This window comes from Chanos chanos, chromosome 4, assembly GCF_902362185.1.
Source record: "Chanos chanos chromosome 4, fChaCha1.1, whole genome shotgun sequence".
NCBI lineage: Eukaryota > Metazoa > Chordata > Actinopteri > Gonorynchiformes > Chanidae > Chanos > Chanos chanos.
Window position 1 is genome coordinate 45,554,763 of NC_044498.1, and position 16,946 is coordinate 45,571,708.

Here is a 16,946-nt window from a genome sequence, read left to right on the forward strand (position 1 = left end):
GTATTCTGGAATATTTTATTCGGGCAAAAAATTCTGAATGAAGAATCCTTAAAATGTATTGTATGTATGCGTGTTTTGTGAAGAGGCATAAAATAAATTGTGCGATATTACCCATTTAACTGTCAGATATTCTTCATGAATAAAAGGAATCTGTGTCAACGTATGCAGCGTATGAAATAAAAGTTAATAGGGGTTCCAAGAGACAGAACATTAAGGAAACAACTTATATATTTTGTCATGACGTTCTTCTGTCATTGATTCTTACTGAAAAAGGAGTTACAGCGCATCATCAAAAATATGACGTGTATCATAGTCATTGTCTTATCTGTCCTGATATTTCATTTTACGATAAATCGCACTGCGGACATTTTTTGGAGCTGGCAGTTGACCAACGGACTACACGTCAGCTGACGGGTCACGTGACACAGCGCCAGACCCATAGGAAGTGATAGTACTTCAGAGTGATCTTAGTATAAAACGGTATTATTTTAAGTGTGTTTTATGTTTTTTTTTTTATGAAAGAAGAGTCGTGACAGTCGTGCAGACAAGTGATAATGTAGACCAAGGATCGTGTAAGCGTTCAGCATGGGCAAGTTTGTGGGACGATACTTCTTTTCTGGGTACAAGTGTCACATTTGGGTTTGGTGTCTTCTACACATAATCTCATCCGAAGCTGTGACGAACTATTTTGGAGTTAAAACACTGAGTCTGGATGGAAAATGGATGTTGATGAACTCAAACGGCTCTCTGGTACTTAATGCTGAGGTTCCAGGATGTGTCCACACTGCTCTGCAAAAACAAAACGTCATTCAGGTGCGCAGAAACTGCATTGATTCATCAACTCCGCCTGCGCTACTACTGCAGTATTTTACGTCTCTTCCACTCTAGATGCATTCTTATCAGATTTGTGAAATGATAAGCGATTAAATTTCACCATTCACCACATAGGTTAAAGTCCCTTAGCGGGTGTTTAGTGAGTCGCATAGTTTCACACTTATTTCTCGCTTACACTTTTCTTAGACCCAAGTAAAAGATAATATGTGACAGTGTTGTAAACTCCACGCAGCAGTGTGATCAGCAGTGTGACCAGCTTTTGCACTTTAAATCCACTTAAAACCTTGGTAGTTTACTTAAATTGACAATGTGCAAAATAACAGTTTTGTCTTTTGTTATGTATCTTAACGGTTAAGGGAGTAAGCGTTATAGTAATATTAAATACGGCTTCAAGATCAACAGTAGGTCAGGAATGTGATCATACATTACTTAATCCCCGCACTGTCACTGAAATTAAACCACAGATGTCCTAATCTGCATGGATGTTCAGTTGCTTGAAGATTTGCAGTTTGGTCGGTTCCACAAGATAACGTATAAGCGTTCTCTGACGTCAGCCACGGCTAGTGTCCCTGAGGCAAATTTGTGAGGCTTATCGTCGGTTTATGTGATTGGTCCTGCACAGGTCAGACGATAGAAATAGGATGTTATATTTAGTGTACCTCTTCAATGCTCCATTTACACCAAACTGTACCTTTTAAGATGTTGAAGTCACAGGTTATAATGCGTAAAGTGGCAAATACTTTTGTAATTTGAAAGTTTTTTTTTTTCTCGACATTGCCTCTCACCTCAGCACCTTTCACCTGTATGAATAATTGTATGGAGCCACCCAATATGCAACGCCCTGACACTGCCCCATAGCTGCTCTGTGTCCTACGTAAACCAGAGGGATGTATACTTAATTTTAGGGGACTGTAGTTATGTTATTTGTTCCTCGGTTTTATTATGACGCCACATTTTGGCTGATTTTAGGATCCGTATTTTCGTTTTAATGACCTGGCATACAGATGGATCTCATTGGACAACTGGACCTACAGCACCATATTCTCTGTGCCTACTCAAGTCAGGTACATTCTTATAACCTTGAGATGCTTATCTATTCCTGTTTATCACTCAATAAAATAATTCAACCTCTTTTAGTTTCGTAACTTTAACTACATCTCTCCCTCATTATGCTTAATGTATATCGCAATCTAAGTCTCTGATATAAAACCAATATCCAAGTTCACCAGGAGCAGGACATTCCACTGAAAGACCCAAGTTATCTTGCAACAGAGTTCTTCTGAGCAGAGAATGGTTTTATTGTCATCTGATCGCTGTTGTATAACCCTATAACTGACAGGGAGAGTAAAAGAGTGGTGCTGGTTTTTGACGGGGTGGACACTGTCTCTACCATCACCCTCAATGGAGTCACCGCGGGCAAAACAGACAACATGTTCCGCAGATATGTAAGCACAAGGTTATTTTCACATACACATACATTCGCCCATCCGTTGCCGTACACTTGCCCCCCCCCCCCCCCCCCCCCCCAGATCAAATTTAAAATGAAATATAAAGGTTTTGGGGATGGGTACAAGTATTTACAGCACATCAATTGAATGATAAACTTATCCGTAAGGAAATTTGTGTTGTGCTTATTAAATCATCTTTGGTGCTAGTATATATATAAAATGCAATGTATGCACAGTCCAAAACACAAAGCAGTTCAAGACAATACAACACAAGACACCAATGCAGTACAATTCAAGGAACAAAATGCATATAGTGTGATGTGAGTTAATGAAGTGACACCAATTTTAAGCAATAAAACCAATTAATACCACATTGTATATGATGTAAAACTTCATCTCAGTTTTACTCATTTTTCTCTGTTTTAGGATTTTGATGTGGGCAGGTTGTTGAAAGATGGAGAAAACGTTCTAGAGGTGTGGCTTATGTCAGCTGTGATGTATGCATCGCAGAGGAACCAAGCTCACTCTGCATATAAAGTGCCACCAGCCTGTCCCCCAGCTGTGCAGAAGGGCGAATGTCACGTCAACTTCATCAGAAAGGTAACACACACACACACACACACAGATACACATACATGTACACACACATATACATACATACACAGATTTAGACATGGGGGTAATCAGTCAGCTGTACTTGTTAACGTATGTGTGAACAGAAAGTCTGTTATGGATCAATTCGCTTTTTTTTTTAGGTGAACTGGTGCATTAAGTAAATCATGTGTACATTAAGTAAATTGTGTGTGTGTGTGCATGGGTTCATGTATTTCAGGCTCAGAGTTCCTTCAGCTGGGACTGGGGCCCTTCTTTCCCTACTCTGGGTATCTGGAAGGGAGTTTATCTGGAGGCCTTTAATACTACAAGACTGCTGAGTAGCAGTGCTAACCCAACCTATGGTATACACTTACAAATCCTCAAGTACAGTTCTCCAGTTCCATGCAGATGCACTGTTAAGCTCGTACATTGTGCCCAGGTCTTCAGTCAAAAAATTCTCTCACCATCTCTCTCTCTCTCTCTCTCTCAGACTCTGTGTTCTCCGTCTGGAATGTAGAGGTGGAATTGTTCTTTGATGTAACCGTGGCGACAGAGGGCAGTGTCACCTTGTCACTGCCCGAAGCACAATCAAAGGGAGAATTTCCAGTGACGCTCTCGCCTGGACAGAACAGGAAGTCCTTTCTTCTCCCAGTCAACTCGGTGAGGCGGGACTTTGTCCGCCGCGGCTTGGCTGATGCCTGTTGTCAGAACCTAGGGGAAAATAAATGTGCATTTGTATTATTAATAGCATTTCGTTAACGGTACCTTGTTGTCTGTGTGTGTGTGTATATGTGTGTTTTAAGAGTGTTAGTGTTGATCTGTGGTGGCCTAATGGTCAAGGCAAACAACCTCGCTATCGCCTGCTAATAGACATTAACCTCAAGGGTACTGAGAAATTCCACATTGAGAGACTGGTAAGGGCCTTTTTATTTTCTTTTTCTTTAGGCTGTCTTTTTTTCAATTTTGTCGTTTTCTCAATGTTCCTCTTTTCTTGTTCTCAGCTCTCTCTCTCTCTCTCACACCTTTTCTCCCTTTTCTTTCCACATTCAGGTTTCGTTCCGCACGGTGGAGTTGGTTCAGGAGCCCATCCCCTCTTCTCCCGGCCTCAGCTTCTACTTCCGCGTTAACGGCCGACCAGTCTTTTTCAAGGGCTCGAACTGGATCCCCGGCCATGCATTCCAGGACCGGATTACTCCTGATATGTGAGATCAAACACACATATTACTACACCCCACACTTACACTTACAAACACAAACACACACCATATAGGCAAATATTCGGTCTCCCACACATACACATACACACTTGGGTCAAATCTTTCATTGTTAATATAAATCTTTGTCGTCACGTGTCTGTAGCAGATTTCCACTGTCGGGGACCCGACACCTTCCCATTAAAGGCTTGTTTTGACATCCATATTGTGTTTCATATCTTTTTTGTGTATGTGTATGTATGTGTGTGTGTGTGTGTGTGTTTTAGGTTGAGGAATTTGCTCCAGTCTGCAGTGGATGCAAACATGAATGCTCTGAGAGTGTGGGGAGGAGGAGTCTATGAGCGCAAGCTCTTCTATGATCTGTGTGATAACCTGGGCATTATGGTAACTGATATCACAGGACATAATCAGTCTGAACTGTAGAATTCATCACAAATAAATGTATGCTTTAAAGATATCTTGTGTGTGTGCGTGTGTTTTGTCTTAGGTTTGGCAAGACTTCATGTTTGCATGTGCTCTGTACCCTACTGAGCAAGACTTTGTTGAAACAGTGAGAGAGGAAGTTATTCAACAGGTATACACACAAATAGATGAAAAAAAGGTTATTTCGTTCTCTCCCAAACATCAGTACAGCCACATTCCTTACAAAATATTTTGTGATTGCGGCCAGGTTAGACGCCTGAAGTCCCACCCCTCGGTGGTCATCTGGAGTGGGAACAATGAGAACGAGGCTGCCATAGCAACCGACTGGTTCAGCATTCCTGTCGCTGAGCGGCCACGCTACGTGAAGGACTATGTGCATCTGTATGTGGAGAACATCAGAACCACTGTGCTTCAGGTGAGACAAGCGAACACACACACACACACACACACACTCACTCACACACACAGTTTCCCACTGCATATTAGACATACTGCACACCTTAATGAAAGGTCTCCTTTGCCAGCAGCCTTCATATACTTGCATGTATGGAGACTATCCATTCTGGTTTGTATATTTTATATATATATATATATATATATATACACACACACAATATAAATGTGTATTCGGAAGTAGTATTTTGCTAGCATTTTTCCACTAAGACAGAGTTACAAAACAGATCTTGAAAAGTTGCAGTTTTCAAGGTATTTTCTGGTTATTTTTAGCATGTTTGTTACCGAGGAAGACCAAGGTCAGTAACTGTATCTAATGTGTATTATTTTGTTGTTTAAATTAATGTAATTTTTTTTCTTTTTTGTGTTGTTTGCATATCAGTAGGACTAAGGTCAGTCATTTTGTCTTGTGTATTATTTTGTTTGTATTATAGTGAGGGTTTTTTTTTTTTTAATTTTATTTTTGTTGTTTGTTTCTCAGGAGGACAGCTCTCGGCCGTTTCTGGTGTCCAGTCCTACCAATGGGCTCGAGTCGGAGAGAGAGGGGTGGGTTGCCCAAAACCCCTATGACCCTCACTATGGTGACACCCACTTTTACAGTTACACCAATGACTGCTGGGATTGGAGGGGTTTTCCACGCACACGATTCGCCTCCGAGTACGGCTTCCAGTCATGGCCCTCGTTCTCCACACTCAGCAAGGTCTCACACACACACACACACACGCTCAGAGTGGGAATAATGCACATCAGTTGCACTCTGTAATAAGACAATATTTTTGCTGTGACTTTTTTTTTTTTTTGAGCATTAATATTTCTGTGTGTGTGCATTTTACCATAGGTGTCAGCCGAAGAGGACTGGGACTACGGCAGTAACTTCTCAGGCCATCGTCAACACCACGAGGATGGAAATCAGCAGATGCTTAAACAAGCAGAGCTACATTACGTTCTTCCCAACAATACAAACCGACTGCAGAGATACAGAGACACACTCTACATCACACAGGTAAACTAAAAAACAAATAGACTTAGGGGGAAAATCAGCTAAAGAGTGTGGATGGTTTTTTTCAAACCTGTGTGTTTATTGTTCAACACAGGTGATGCAGGCACAGTGTATTAAGACACAAACAGAGTTCTACCGCCGTAGCCGCAGTGACATCGTTGAAGGGAAAGGTCACACCATGGGAGCACTCTACTGGCAGCTCAATGACATCTGGCAGGGACCATCCTGGTCCTCTATCGGTCAGTGTGTCAGAGATACATTAGCAACATGACTTGTGATTGGTTACCTTATAATAGACATTAGTGAACTGAACTAAATATACTTCTATACCTTTGTGGTTATGTGTTGAATGTACAGATTTGAATGTATGTATGCATGACTGTGTATAGAGTTTGGTGGTAAATGGAAGATGCTGCAGTACTGGGCTGTAGACTTCTTTGCCCCAGTGTCACCAGTGGGTTTTGAAGATAACGGAGATTTACTTATCTACGCTGTGTCTGACCTCAACACTGACCTCACTCTCACCGTCACAGTAAGATCATTAATGCATATGTATCTATATGTGTTTTCACAAAGCATTATTTCACGTACGTCACTGTAATTCAGCAGTCAAACTACCCAGAAGTGTTTGAGTGAGCATAGAATATAAAAATGTTCTACACCAGCGAGAAATTGTTGGAACGCTTAATACTTTGTGTGTGTCTGTGTTTATGCGTTTGTGTGTGTGTGTGTGTACATGTGTGTCTGTATGTGTGTAGGTGACGGTGTATCGCTGGAACAGTCTGGTGCCCTCATGTTCTCTGGTGTCTGGTGCTTCTGCGGTGAGGGCTGGCTCTGCCACGGTGATGCTGAGGAGATCTGTCTCTGACTTGCTGGTGGGTTGTGGGAACTGCACCCGTCGTTCGTGTTTCTTAACCTTTTATCTCAGTGACTCTGTTGGACAGAGAGGGCCCGTTAGCCACCTCTTCCTGAGCTCCCCGAGAGACGCCCAGGAGCTACAGAAACCCAATATCACGGTATGACATTCTCCCCTAAATAGACCCATCCGTTTCACACAAACACGCTCTAATTCAAGCTAAAGCAGAGGCTTTTTGCAGATACCCCTCCACCCGTTGAATTAGTTTGAGAAAAGTGTTCTTTTTGCATCAGGTTTAACGTGTAGTGCATGTGTTGCAGTTCTCTGTGCAAGCTGACGGGGATAGTTTCACAGTGACTCTACGCTCCTCCGTTCCGGCGTTATTTGTATGGCTGGATGCGGATGACATCGCCGGGCGATTTGACTCTAACGGCTTCTTGCTGTTGAGTGAGAAGCATGTGGTGCGTTTCTACCCTTGGAGTCCCACCAGTGTTAAGGAACTCACTGCAAACCTACACATTACAACACTCAGAGATGTTTACTGACTTTCTCTGTTTGTGTGTGTGTGTGTGTGTTTGATAATTTTGTACTCTGGATGAGTGATACTTTACGGACCAAAACAGGAGTTATTTTTAAACAAATGGTGTAAATTGTGTAAAAATGACATGTAAATTGGGTTTGAAAATATTTGTATTGATGTTCGCATTGTAAATTCTAATGTCAGTCACACATGAGTTGTTTAATAAATCTATGGCATAAACCAAAGGGTTTTCTTGTGTTTTTCCTCACTCTTCAGGATTATACAACACAGTTACAGTGGCCAGCTCCACAGAGGAAAAAAATAGCTTGCATTTTAATGGGTCCTAGTTTGTGGTAGAAACAGATCCAGAACCAGGCCACTGGACTGCTGAGTTACACCACATGTCTTGTTCTGTTTGATTCATTAGAGGAAAAATTAAACAGGACAGCTAACTCTTTGTCCTATACCTCATATAGAAAGGACTCTCATTCTGAAATTATGTTATGAAGACCTACTATTTCCTTTCTAAAGTCGCGCCATTTTTGTCAGAAAATCAATGTTGAACACATTGCACAAAGAAACTATTGACAAAGTACCAGTAACAATGGACCGACCCTTAGACACACACACCTGTCGTCTGTTGCTATCCTACGCTGCGCCGAGCGGGAACTGATCTTTGAACCAAATGAGCTCACATCAACCTCTGCTCACGCTGATAATTAGACAATATCAAGGAGACCTTCAAGGAAATGATACTCACTTGTATTCAGCTCTGAAAAGTAACTTTCTAGAAGCAGTTTCACAAGGAGTCGCCTTACGTTCTTCACAGAGAAATGATGAATGCCGCTTTTAACTTTTACTCACGTGTTCATACGGTTGTTTTTTTGCGGTTAGAAATATAAGTTAAGTTTTTTTAAGTGTATCGGTATTTTCTTTTTCACTTCTTTTTTTTCAAATCGAACGGATACGAAGATGGACGTACGTTCTCTCCAAGGTGTTTTGCACTTCTATGGTGAAAATGATTCATTACCCAGGTCGAAGTTGGAAAACTTTTTGCATCTAATTACAAGTCGACGTCCTCTGTCCATCGATAATGCAGGAAATCCCTTGGGGAATGTAGAGGTATTTTGTCAGAAGGCCGTCTTGACTGTTGCATAGCCAATGCGTTGGTTTAGATTTTGTATATAGAATCATGGCCAGTAGGTAGTCTGTCTCGGGAAAGAGCTAGACTAGAACTTTATGATGTTTTTCATCCCCATAATGACATTTGATTGCCTAAGCGACAGGTGGTAACGTAGACACATGTGTGAGTGCGTGTGTGTGTTTTAAAGAAAGTTTTCATCTCTTCATATGTGTGAATGTGTGTGCGTGTGTGTGTGTGAGAGAGAGAGAGGGAGAGAGAGAGAGAGAGAAATGGAAAACACATCGTGAAATCACGCTGATATTTTGGTGTTTTGTGTAGTGCATGTCAATGCCAGAGCTGCTGTCAGAGTTCGGGCTGGGTAATGTGTCTCAGGTGAGTGCTGGACAGTTGGAGCTTATGTGCCCAGCTATCCTCACTCAGGTCCTGATTCCCTCCTGTCCCGCCAATACCCAAACAAACACCCAACCTATCAACCACGAAGGTGAGTCCCAAACACAATGAACAGGGTACTGCACTCACGTAGTCTGTGTTGCATACACAGCAAATGAATTCTAACCTGCAAAAATCTCTTCCTGATTCCAAAACAAAGTGTATATTGGAGATCGAGGATGTAGTGTCGTGAAAGTCAGATAGAGCATAACGTTTTTTCAGCATGCATTCTGGTCTGAATGTGTCCAAAGTCACATGAGGTTATCTGGATGCCATTTAGTTAGCAGGTGTGAAAGTTTGGAACAACATTATTTTTTTCTGTGTGTGAAAAGTATTTAAGCAGATAAGGCTGATTCTGGCTGACTTCAAAACATTTCGTTGGTTTGCTCATTTTATTTAACTGTACAGTGACATCAAGTTGTGACGTAACAGTTCAAATGACCAGACGGTTTGTTTGTTTGGTAGTATGTTTGATTGAATTCATGCATTTAACAAATTGTTATACACTTGAGGTGACAACTTAAAAAATGTTCATCGGTAGGTAAATTCTAATGCCGAATGGTGTTAGTTTGCACTTTGAATTGTAGCTCAACTAATCTCTGCTTTAACCTCACTGAATATTATTTCAAAACTGTCGCTTAAATAAACTCCTAAAGGTGGGGAACCCCAGTAGAACTGATAACAACAGACCACACACAAACACACATACACACACGCACACCCTTAGACACTCTTAGGCTGAGTTTGGTTCATGAGACGAGGAAGAAGCCAAGGAAAAACTCCCAAACCAGAAGGATTGAGTTGTTCCAATTTGTTTTGGCTCCAAGTGTGAGGATTCATGGACTGATTGTATTTTCTGTTCAGTACAATTCAGTTTTCCTGTGTTTGGATAATCCTTGGACTGTGAGCAAAGTCAAAGTAACTCAATGAGGGTAGGCATATTTGACATCTTGTTCCTGTGCTGCTCCTAAAAGATCAATTAATATCCTAATGGCCTGTCGTAAAATATGCTTTTATTAGTATCAGTTTTTATTAGCGCTGAGTGATGTCCAAAATCCAGAGTTGCTCTCAGAGAACTTACGCACGCTGTGACATTATCAGCCTTCGTCGAGTCACTTCTGCTCATCCTCAAACATCCAGCCGCTGAACGAGAACAAAACAGGGTCTGTTCAAGGCTCCGGAGTTTCCGGCATCAGTTTCTCAGGTCCTTTAGAGAAGAGAGACCACTCAGTCTGCTCCCATTTGATATGGAAATTTCCTCTCTATAAGAGGTGCATTAACAGTGTTGTGGGGACAGTGTCTGAAGACCCTCTGTAGCAGAAATATGAGCCCAGATCTTTGTTTGTGCATCGCAGTACCATTAAAAGACCATATACCAGCTAGTTTCGAGAATCTTCTCGATGCAAAATTTATATTATTTTGATGACGAGGTTTTCCCCCTTTTGCCACAATAAATATATTTTCTCACCATGCTTACTGATGTACTCTGCTCATGAGAATCAGAGTATCTCACATAAAAATGAGTCATTCAAAATGTATATCTTCTCATTAGGTCTTTAATTTGGGAACATTTTACCTTTCTCACTTTGATATGTTATAGATTAGCTTCTTATTTCTAACCACAGTTACTACCTTGACAAATCTCCTCAGATCGAAATGTAAGAAAACATTTGAAAACCTGTGAAAACATATTGTCAGCACTTGTGAAGTATTACAGTTCAGACTCATGTATACTATAGAGTGATATTGTTTATCTTATCTATTCGTCATGCTGTCTGTATGTGGACACAACCTAGTTTGGTTATGATGACCTCTCTCTCTCTCTCTCTCTCTCTCTCCTTTTTCACTCTTAGTTTGGGGCTATGGATTCCTTGCTGTGACAATCATTAACCTGGCTGCTCTGCTGGGTTTGTTCTTGATTCCTTTCACTAAGAAATCCTACTTCCCAAAAGTGCTGACCTACTTCGTTGGGCTGGCCATAGGAACACTGTTCTCCAATGCTGTCCTGCAACTCATCCCAGAGGTATGGTCGACCAAAGAGAAAAGAGGAGAGAGGAGGGGGAGTGAGCAGAGAATGAATAATTGCGAGTGGGAGAATTGAGGAATTGTAAAAAAAAAAAATATGAAGGAAGAGGAGGAGAGGATGTAAATAGTTGGGGAAAAGTTGGGAAAAGTAAGAAAAGAAGATGAAATGTGAGGATGTAGAAAATGAATCCAGATGGTCAATAGAGGTAAAAAAACAAAAAATAAATAACTGTTATCACCTCAGTCTGTTCATGCAGCCGACCTAATCTAATTGTTTTTTCCCCAAATTTCACAGGCCCTTGGCTTTGACCCAAAAGCAGACAACTATGTGGAAAAAGCAGTTGGCATCTTTGGAGGGTTCTATCTTCTTTTCTTTGCTGAGAAAATTCTTAAAATGGCACTAAAGGTGGAATCTGAGGTAAGAGTTGTACCGTAAATAGACAGGTATTAATGGAATATAAGTATCTCATCTGAATGATTTTTCTGTTTTTTTTTTCACAGCACGGCCATGGACACAGTCACTTCCCACCAATGGAGGCTGCAGATGTTACTGTCACCAGCTTCAGCAATGAAATCGTCATAAACAGCATCAGCAACAACATCACCGCAAACAGCAACAATGACATCACCAGTGATTTCACAAACAACCCCAATGAAAAGTCCAGTCTCCCAAACAACTCTCCAGACCACGGACAGGTGAAACACAGATATACATGATCCTGACCAACATTAGGAAAACGGACAGATTGACAATTAAACTTCCCCTAACCTTCATAATTCTAGCTATGTATTTATTAAAGCAGTTCATAATGTGATGACCCAGATAATTTGTAAATTAGCCCCCAATACCTGTGGGTGTTAACGTAGAAATATGCGTTCTCTTTATTTGTATCAAGTACTTTATGCTACTTTCAGCAAACAAGATGAAAGATGTTTTAGATTTTTATATTTATTAAAATGTAAATTTATTAAAGCAACGCAAGCTGCCCTTGCGTTGTCCCGAATCTATAAATATGTGGACACTCATCAGCTGTTAACACTCAAAATTAAAGTTTAATATCATCATGCATGTAAGCCATCATTTTTTGAACGTTTTAAATATAAAATATACCCTGCATGAATGGTGGTTCTTTTGGTTCCTCTGTAGCTACAGCTGTTGGCAGAACTACTGGCTTCAATTAGACTAAACAGAATAACCGTATGTGCACAGCACTTGAACCAAAAAAGCGAGAACTGAACGGACGGAAATAGTTGTATTTTCACCTTGTGGCCAAGGTTTGCCTGGACCTCAAAGAGACAGTCCTTTAGTGTCAGGAATACGGCTTTCTATTATCAAGGCTGTGGTTCCTGACTGATAATGCATAATAAATAACATGATAATCACACACATTAATCAACTGGTGGAGTACATGTGAACTCACTGGCACAGAAAATATGCACTCATTCTCATTTATTATGGTTCTCTGATTATAGCTGGAGATTTGGTTCCCCCGTAGCATCACCAGCTTGCAATTCTGCCGTGTGCTACACTTATCTAGAGGCACATCCGTTGTTAAGAGTGTGCTCAGTTGTCCAGAGGCATATTCTAACACTGACGGTTCTCCAATGGGTATCAGCCCTTTAACTCCTGTTCATGAAAATGTGATGTGTTTTTGTGTTTGTAGGAGGTGAACTTTTCCTTGAGCTGTCGCTGGCTGAGAGGGGAACGTGTGTCTAACATTAAGACAATGGCTTGGATGATCACTCTGAGTGATGCGCTCCATAATTTTGTAGATGGTTTAGCCATTGGAGCCTCATTCACTCTTTCTCTACTGACTGGATTTAGCACATCCATTGCTATTCTTTGTGAGGAGTTCCCTCATGAGCTAGGTAAGGAAAACACACACACACGGGCACGCACGCGCGCGCACACACACATACATATGATGTTCATATTCATATGATGTAAAATATTATTTTATGCCAGACAGTGATAGGAGACATAAATTAAATGTTGCACTACTGTATAAATAAATGAAAATAAATTCATTGTTCATTGTCATAACTAAAATGAATTGCTATGACAAATAAAACAGTCAGAAGATAATTCTGATTTGATTTATGATGATATTGTCCTGTGTAGTACACCCACATTCTGGTCGTTTATGTCATGCATCAGATGCTGACAAGCAGGCAGTGAGGAATGATAGCGTCTTTGTAGCTCCTCAGGCACACTATAGTCAAAACGAACCCGAAGTTTCGCAGGTAAATTTGCACTAGCTTTCAGATAAGGTTAAAACTGGATTTCACAGCAGAAGTTCAGAAGTTCATAAATCATGATTGCACAGTTTGTTCCTCTTTAGTGTTTACTTTCAACTTTTGTTCATTTTTTTCATCATTGTTGTTTGAATATTATCTGCTCTCTCTCTATCTCTGTTGGTCTCCCTCTCTTCCTGTTTGTCTGTGTCTCTCTCTCTGTCTCTCTCTCTCTCTCTCTCTCTCTCTTTCTGCAGGTGATTTTGTGATTTTGTTGACCTCTGGGATGAGTGTGCCACAGGTGGTGTGTTTTAACATGCTGTCAGCCTGCTGTTGCTACCTGGGCCTCATGCTGGGCATCTTACTGGGCAGCAGCTTTGCTCCCAATGCCATCTTTGCCATTGCTGGTGGAATGTTCCTGTACATCGCCCTGGCCGACATGGTAAGCTGTCTTTCTCCTTCTGCGATGAACCTTTTACAGCAGACCCCTGACTTAACCACGTTCCTTCATTTTTGGTCTTTCTCTCTGTGCCTCTGATTTCAGTTCCCAGAGCTGAATAATATTATGTCAGGGAGCGCGAGAGGGACTAAGGATAAAGTCATATTTTTCCTGGTCCAAAATGGAGGCATACTCTCGGGTTTTTGCATCATCCTGCTCATCACCTTGTTCGCCGGAGACATCAACTTGGGCTAGCAATGGAGAGAGAGAGAGCGAGAGAGAGAGTGAGAACGAATGAGAGAGACTGTAATCCTCAATGTGAAAAAATGAGCAAATGAAACGAAAAAAAAAAAGAAGTGAACTCCCTTCCATGGCGAAACAGTGGACAGGAAGATAAAAAGAGGTTATAATTACCTTGACTTTCAGTCTAACAGTTGTATTTGTATTCTCAGTCAAAAGGGAGCGTGATCAAGTAGTCTTGTAAAGTTGTCTTGCAAAGTAAATTATTTTTTCAGCCCCCCTGTAGTGAACGGACATTAATTTACATTATACTATATACTATATACTATATATATGAGAATAATGACACCCTGTTCTTGAATGAATTTCTCAGTGTAACTTCCAGATCTACAACAGCAGCTCAACCGACACAAAGTAGCCAAAATGAGGAATGTGGTAATATGCATTAACTTTTGTGAAGTTGGTTTGCCCCTTTTCCTTCAGAACAGTACCAGCACTTCCAGGAATACTGTTACATAAGGTTTAAAACGTTTCAAGTCGGTAAGCAGCCCGTTCTTTGAGAGATCAGGGAGCTGGAAATCTTGGCAATGTTTGCATCCGTACTTTTCATCCAGTTGCCTAAAACGGCCTTGAGTTTCTTGGCTGTAATTCTGCTATTCGTAGTAATAATCACACAGTGTGAATTAGATGGTTTCACGTTTGGCTCTCTCTTACATAAAGATGAAGGAAAAAGAGAAAAAGATATCTGATCAGGCCGCTCTCTTCTTGCACTTTTCAGAAGTCCAAGTTTATTGCTTATTATACCAAGCTGTCCGGTTTTGTTTTGCCTTGCTTACAAGTGGTTTTTTAACAGCGGTAATGTCCCATGTATTGGTATAATGTATTTTGGTTGGCACACCTTGCTCACAGAGGTGTGACTTTAGCTCTGTGGTCATTTTTGAGACTCATATCTTTTTGTTTTTTGTTTTTTTAGCAGTTATTCTGTTAAGTGATTAGCTATCCCTATTCCAGAACTAAACCTTTCAACTGCTATTCCTCTCTTCCGGTGCTGTCTTTTCTTTCCTCGCATATGCTGTCATGAGTTTCAATACCGTTCCCTTTGGTACATTAAATAATTCTGTCATTCATTTGACAGATACACCTGTATTTCTGCCACTTTTGGTGATGGTTTGACCTCTTTCAAAATCTGTTAGCTCGCATATGTTGCTTTACAAACTTCAAACAAAGTATAATTTTAATACACCTTTTGTAGTAGAAACATAGTTGTAATTAGAAATAAAAGCGATATGAAACACATGCAGAATATTCTTTAACTGCAGTTCAAATTTGAGACCGTTTTCTTTTTTTTTTTTTTAGATGTCTCTAGTCCCCATGCCCTCACTGATCATCTTGTTAAACATCTTTCATTGTTATGGTCTCAGCGTTTTTAACCAAATGGCTTTCATTTGCATCTGTGGAGAATGGAGACAAATGCACACAGTTCAGACTCCTGCTACTGCCTCAATAAAACCACAAAATAGTTGCTTCACCGAAAATCATGCAGCGATTTAACAGTACCACCAATACGAATACTCACACAATCACTGAGCAGGAGACAACCTATAGAATATCACTACGTGAACAAGCTCCACAGAATTTGTTCATTATCTTAATACAATAAGCTACAGACAAATTATGAACTTGTGCAAATTTACATCACTGCATTAGAACACATACTGTATGTTGTATTTTTGGCTTTGAACGTAGAAATGAAAATCAAATAAAATTACATCATAGTAATTTAAAAGACTGACAACATAGTCATTTAAAATGAGCTAAATCCATGTGCTTTGTTATTACATGTAGTACCATAGTAGTGCTATGGTAATTCTCACGGTATTACATGTAAGTCCGTCCGTTGCATCCTGCTAGTTCTCTGCTATGAATCGGTCCGGTCTCACCACCTCGGAAAATCGGCGACACCAAAAGATCCTCCGGGCACCGACACGAAGTCTCGCTCACGGTGTCCTATTGCCAAGCTCAGTAACTCCAGTATCTCACACCTGAACGTGGCTGGGCCTGCTCGTCTTCTCTTTTCCTCTCCTTCCATCACTACCCTTTTGTATGTAAGAAACTTCACTAGGACATCACTCAAAGTTAAGCGTGCCTCTTCGTGAGTAATACCTGCTACTCGCGTAGCTGTTCTTTCATACATTCATACATAAGGTATGTAGGATATTGTTTTTGTCTCTCGTTAGTTGTTGGTGTGTGTAGTTTAAATCCTGTTGTGTGTGTGAACGTGTGTGTGTGTACGTGTGTACATAGCGGGTGTGCCTTTATTCCACCTAAATCGCAATTTATTCAACATTAGATTTATCCTGTGCCGTATGAATTTGATTGTTGTAATACATGTACATTCGCATCTCTGCTCTTTCAATATGTCGTAAATCATCTCCAAGTTACTTACTGTGGTGGTCCAGGAACCTTAGCTAGAAGTATTGAATTCGAAGAGTGTTATTGTATTTGTTACTTTAATGCTACTATTTAATATATGTTAAGGCTAATGAGGAGTTATTTTGAATAATATATAAGTTCAGAATGCTTCAGAGCGCTAAGCTATAAATAGAGTTTTGCAGAATGACTGATTTCACTGGATTCAGGCTCTGAAATAAGGTTATGGTCACAGCTAAGTGATATTAGTACGAAGTCTAATATTCACAGTGAACCAGTACATCGTGACCCAATCTAACCACAGTGAACGTTGCAGTTCAGTCTCAATTACTGATAAGACTGTACTCCTCATTATGGGTGAGTTGGCAGTCTCACAGAACCACTAGGTTCCTATTCACACACACACACAGACACAGAGAGGGAGAGAGAGAGAGAGAGAGAACCTCCCTGACTTTGTTTGAGCATTTTGGTTTTGGTGTTTATCATAGCATCTCTGCAAGGTATCTATGAGTTTTAAAAAATGTGCTCTATATTTCATTTCATCATCATTAAAATTAAAAAATAAACTGACTTACTAAATAGATTTACCGAACAGACAGACAGACAGATAGACAGACAGATAGATAGATAGATAGATAGATAGATAGATAGATAGATAGATA

At 40.5% G+C, this 16,946-nt stretch overlaps 2 protein-coding genes across 2 annotated transcripts; both read left to right on the forward strand.

Moving 5' to 3' along the window:
- Positions 1 to 529: 529 nt before the first annotated feature.
- On the forward strand, positions 530 to 7,417 carry manba (mannosidase, beta A, lysosomal). Its single transcript, XM_030770483.1, has 17 exons — positions 530 to 813; positions 1,804 to 1,898; positions 2,174 to 2,279; positions 2,709 to 2,882; positions 3,115 to 3,238; positions 3,367 to 3,536; positions 3,680 to 3,790; positions 3,927 to 4,078; positions 4,357 to 4,474; positions 4,578 to 4,664; positions 4,761 to 4,928; positions 5,448 to 5,666; positions 5,805 to 5,969; positions 6,061 to 6,205; positions 6,356 to 6,498; positions 6,725 to 6,982; positions 7,143 to 7,417. The coding sequence occupies exons 1-17, from the start codon at positions 586 to 588 to the stop codon at positions 7,365 to 7,367; spliced, it is 2,688 nt and encodes an 895-aa protein (XP_030626343.1). The 5' UTR covers positions 530 to 585; the 3' UTR covers positions 7,368 to 7,417.
- An 897-nt stretch (positions 7,418 to 8,314) lies between these two features.
- Positions 8,315 to 13,869, forward strand: slc39a8 (solute carrier family 39 member 8). Its single transcript, XM_030772533.1, has 8 exons — positions 8,315 to 8,464; positions 8,805 to 8,967; positions 10,769 to 10,938; positions 11,236 to 11,364; positions 11,442 to 11,636; positions 12,605 to 12,809; positions 13,433 to 13,617; positions 13,720 to 13,869. Exons 1-8 carry the CDS (start codon positions 8,315 to 8,317, stop codon positions 13,867 to 13,869), a joined length of 1,347 nt encoding a protein of 448 aa, XP_030628393.1.
- Positions 13,870 to 16,946: the final 3,077 nt, after the last annotated feature.

What these genes read in the sequence shown, in the direction of transcription:
- manba (XM_030770483.1), top strand. Translation starts at nt 586, where the DNA reads ATGGGCAAGTTTGTGGGACGATACTTCTTTTCTGGGTACAAGTGTCAC. An exon ending in TTCTTCTCCCAGTCAACTCG is followed by an intron (nt 3,537 to 3,679) that starts GTGAGGCGGGAC and finishes GTGTGTTTTAAG; the next exon opens with AGTGTTAGTGTTGATCTGTG. An exon ending in GACCGGATTACTCCTGATAT is followed by an intron (nt 4,079 to 4,356) that starts GTGAGATCAAAC and finishes TGTGTGTTTTAG; the next exon opens with GTTGAGGAATTTGCTCCAGT.
- slc39a8 (XM_030772533.1), top strand. Translation starts at nt 8,315, where the DNA reads ATGGACGTACGTTCTCTCCAAGGTGTTTTGCACTTCTATGGTGAAAAT. An exon ending in ACTCTCCAGACCACGGACAG is followed by an intron (nt 11,637 to 12,604) that starts GTGAAACACAGA and finishes TTGTGTTTGTAG; the next exon opens with GAGGTGAACTTTTCCTTGAG. An exon ending in GGAGTTCCCTCATGAGCTAG is followed by an intron (nt 12,810 to 13,432) that starts GTAAGGAAAACA and finishes CTCTTTCTGCAG; the next exon opens with GTGATTTTGTGATTTTGTTG.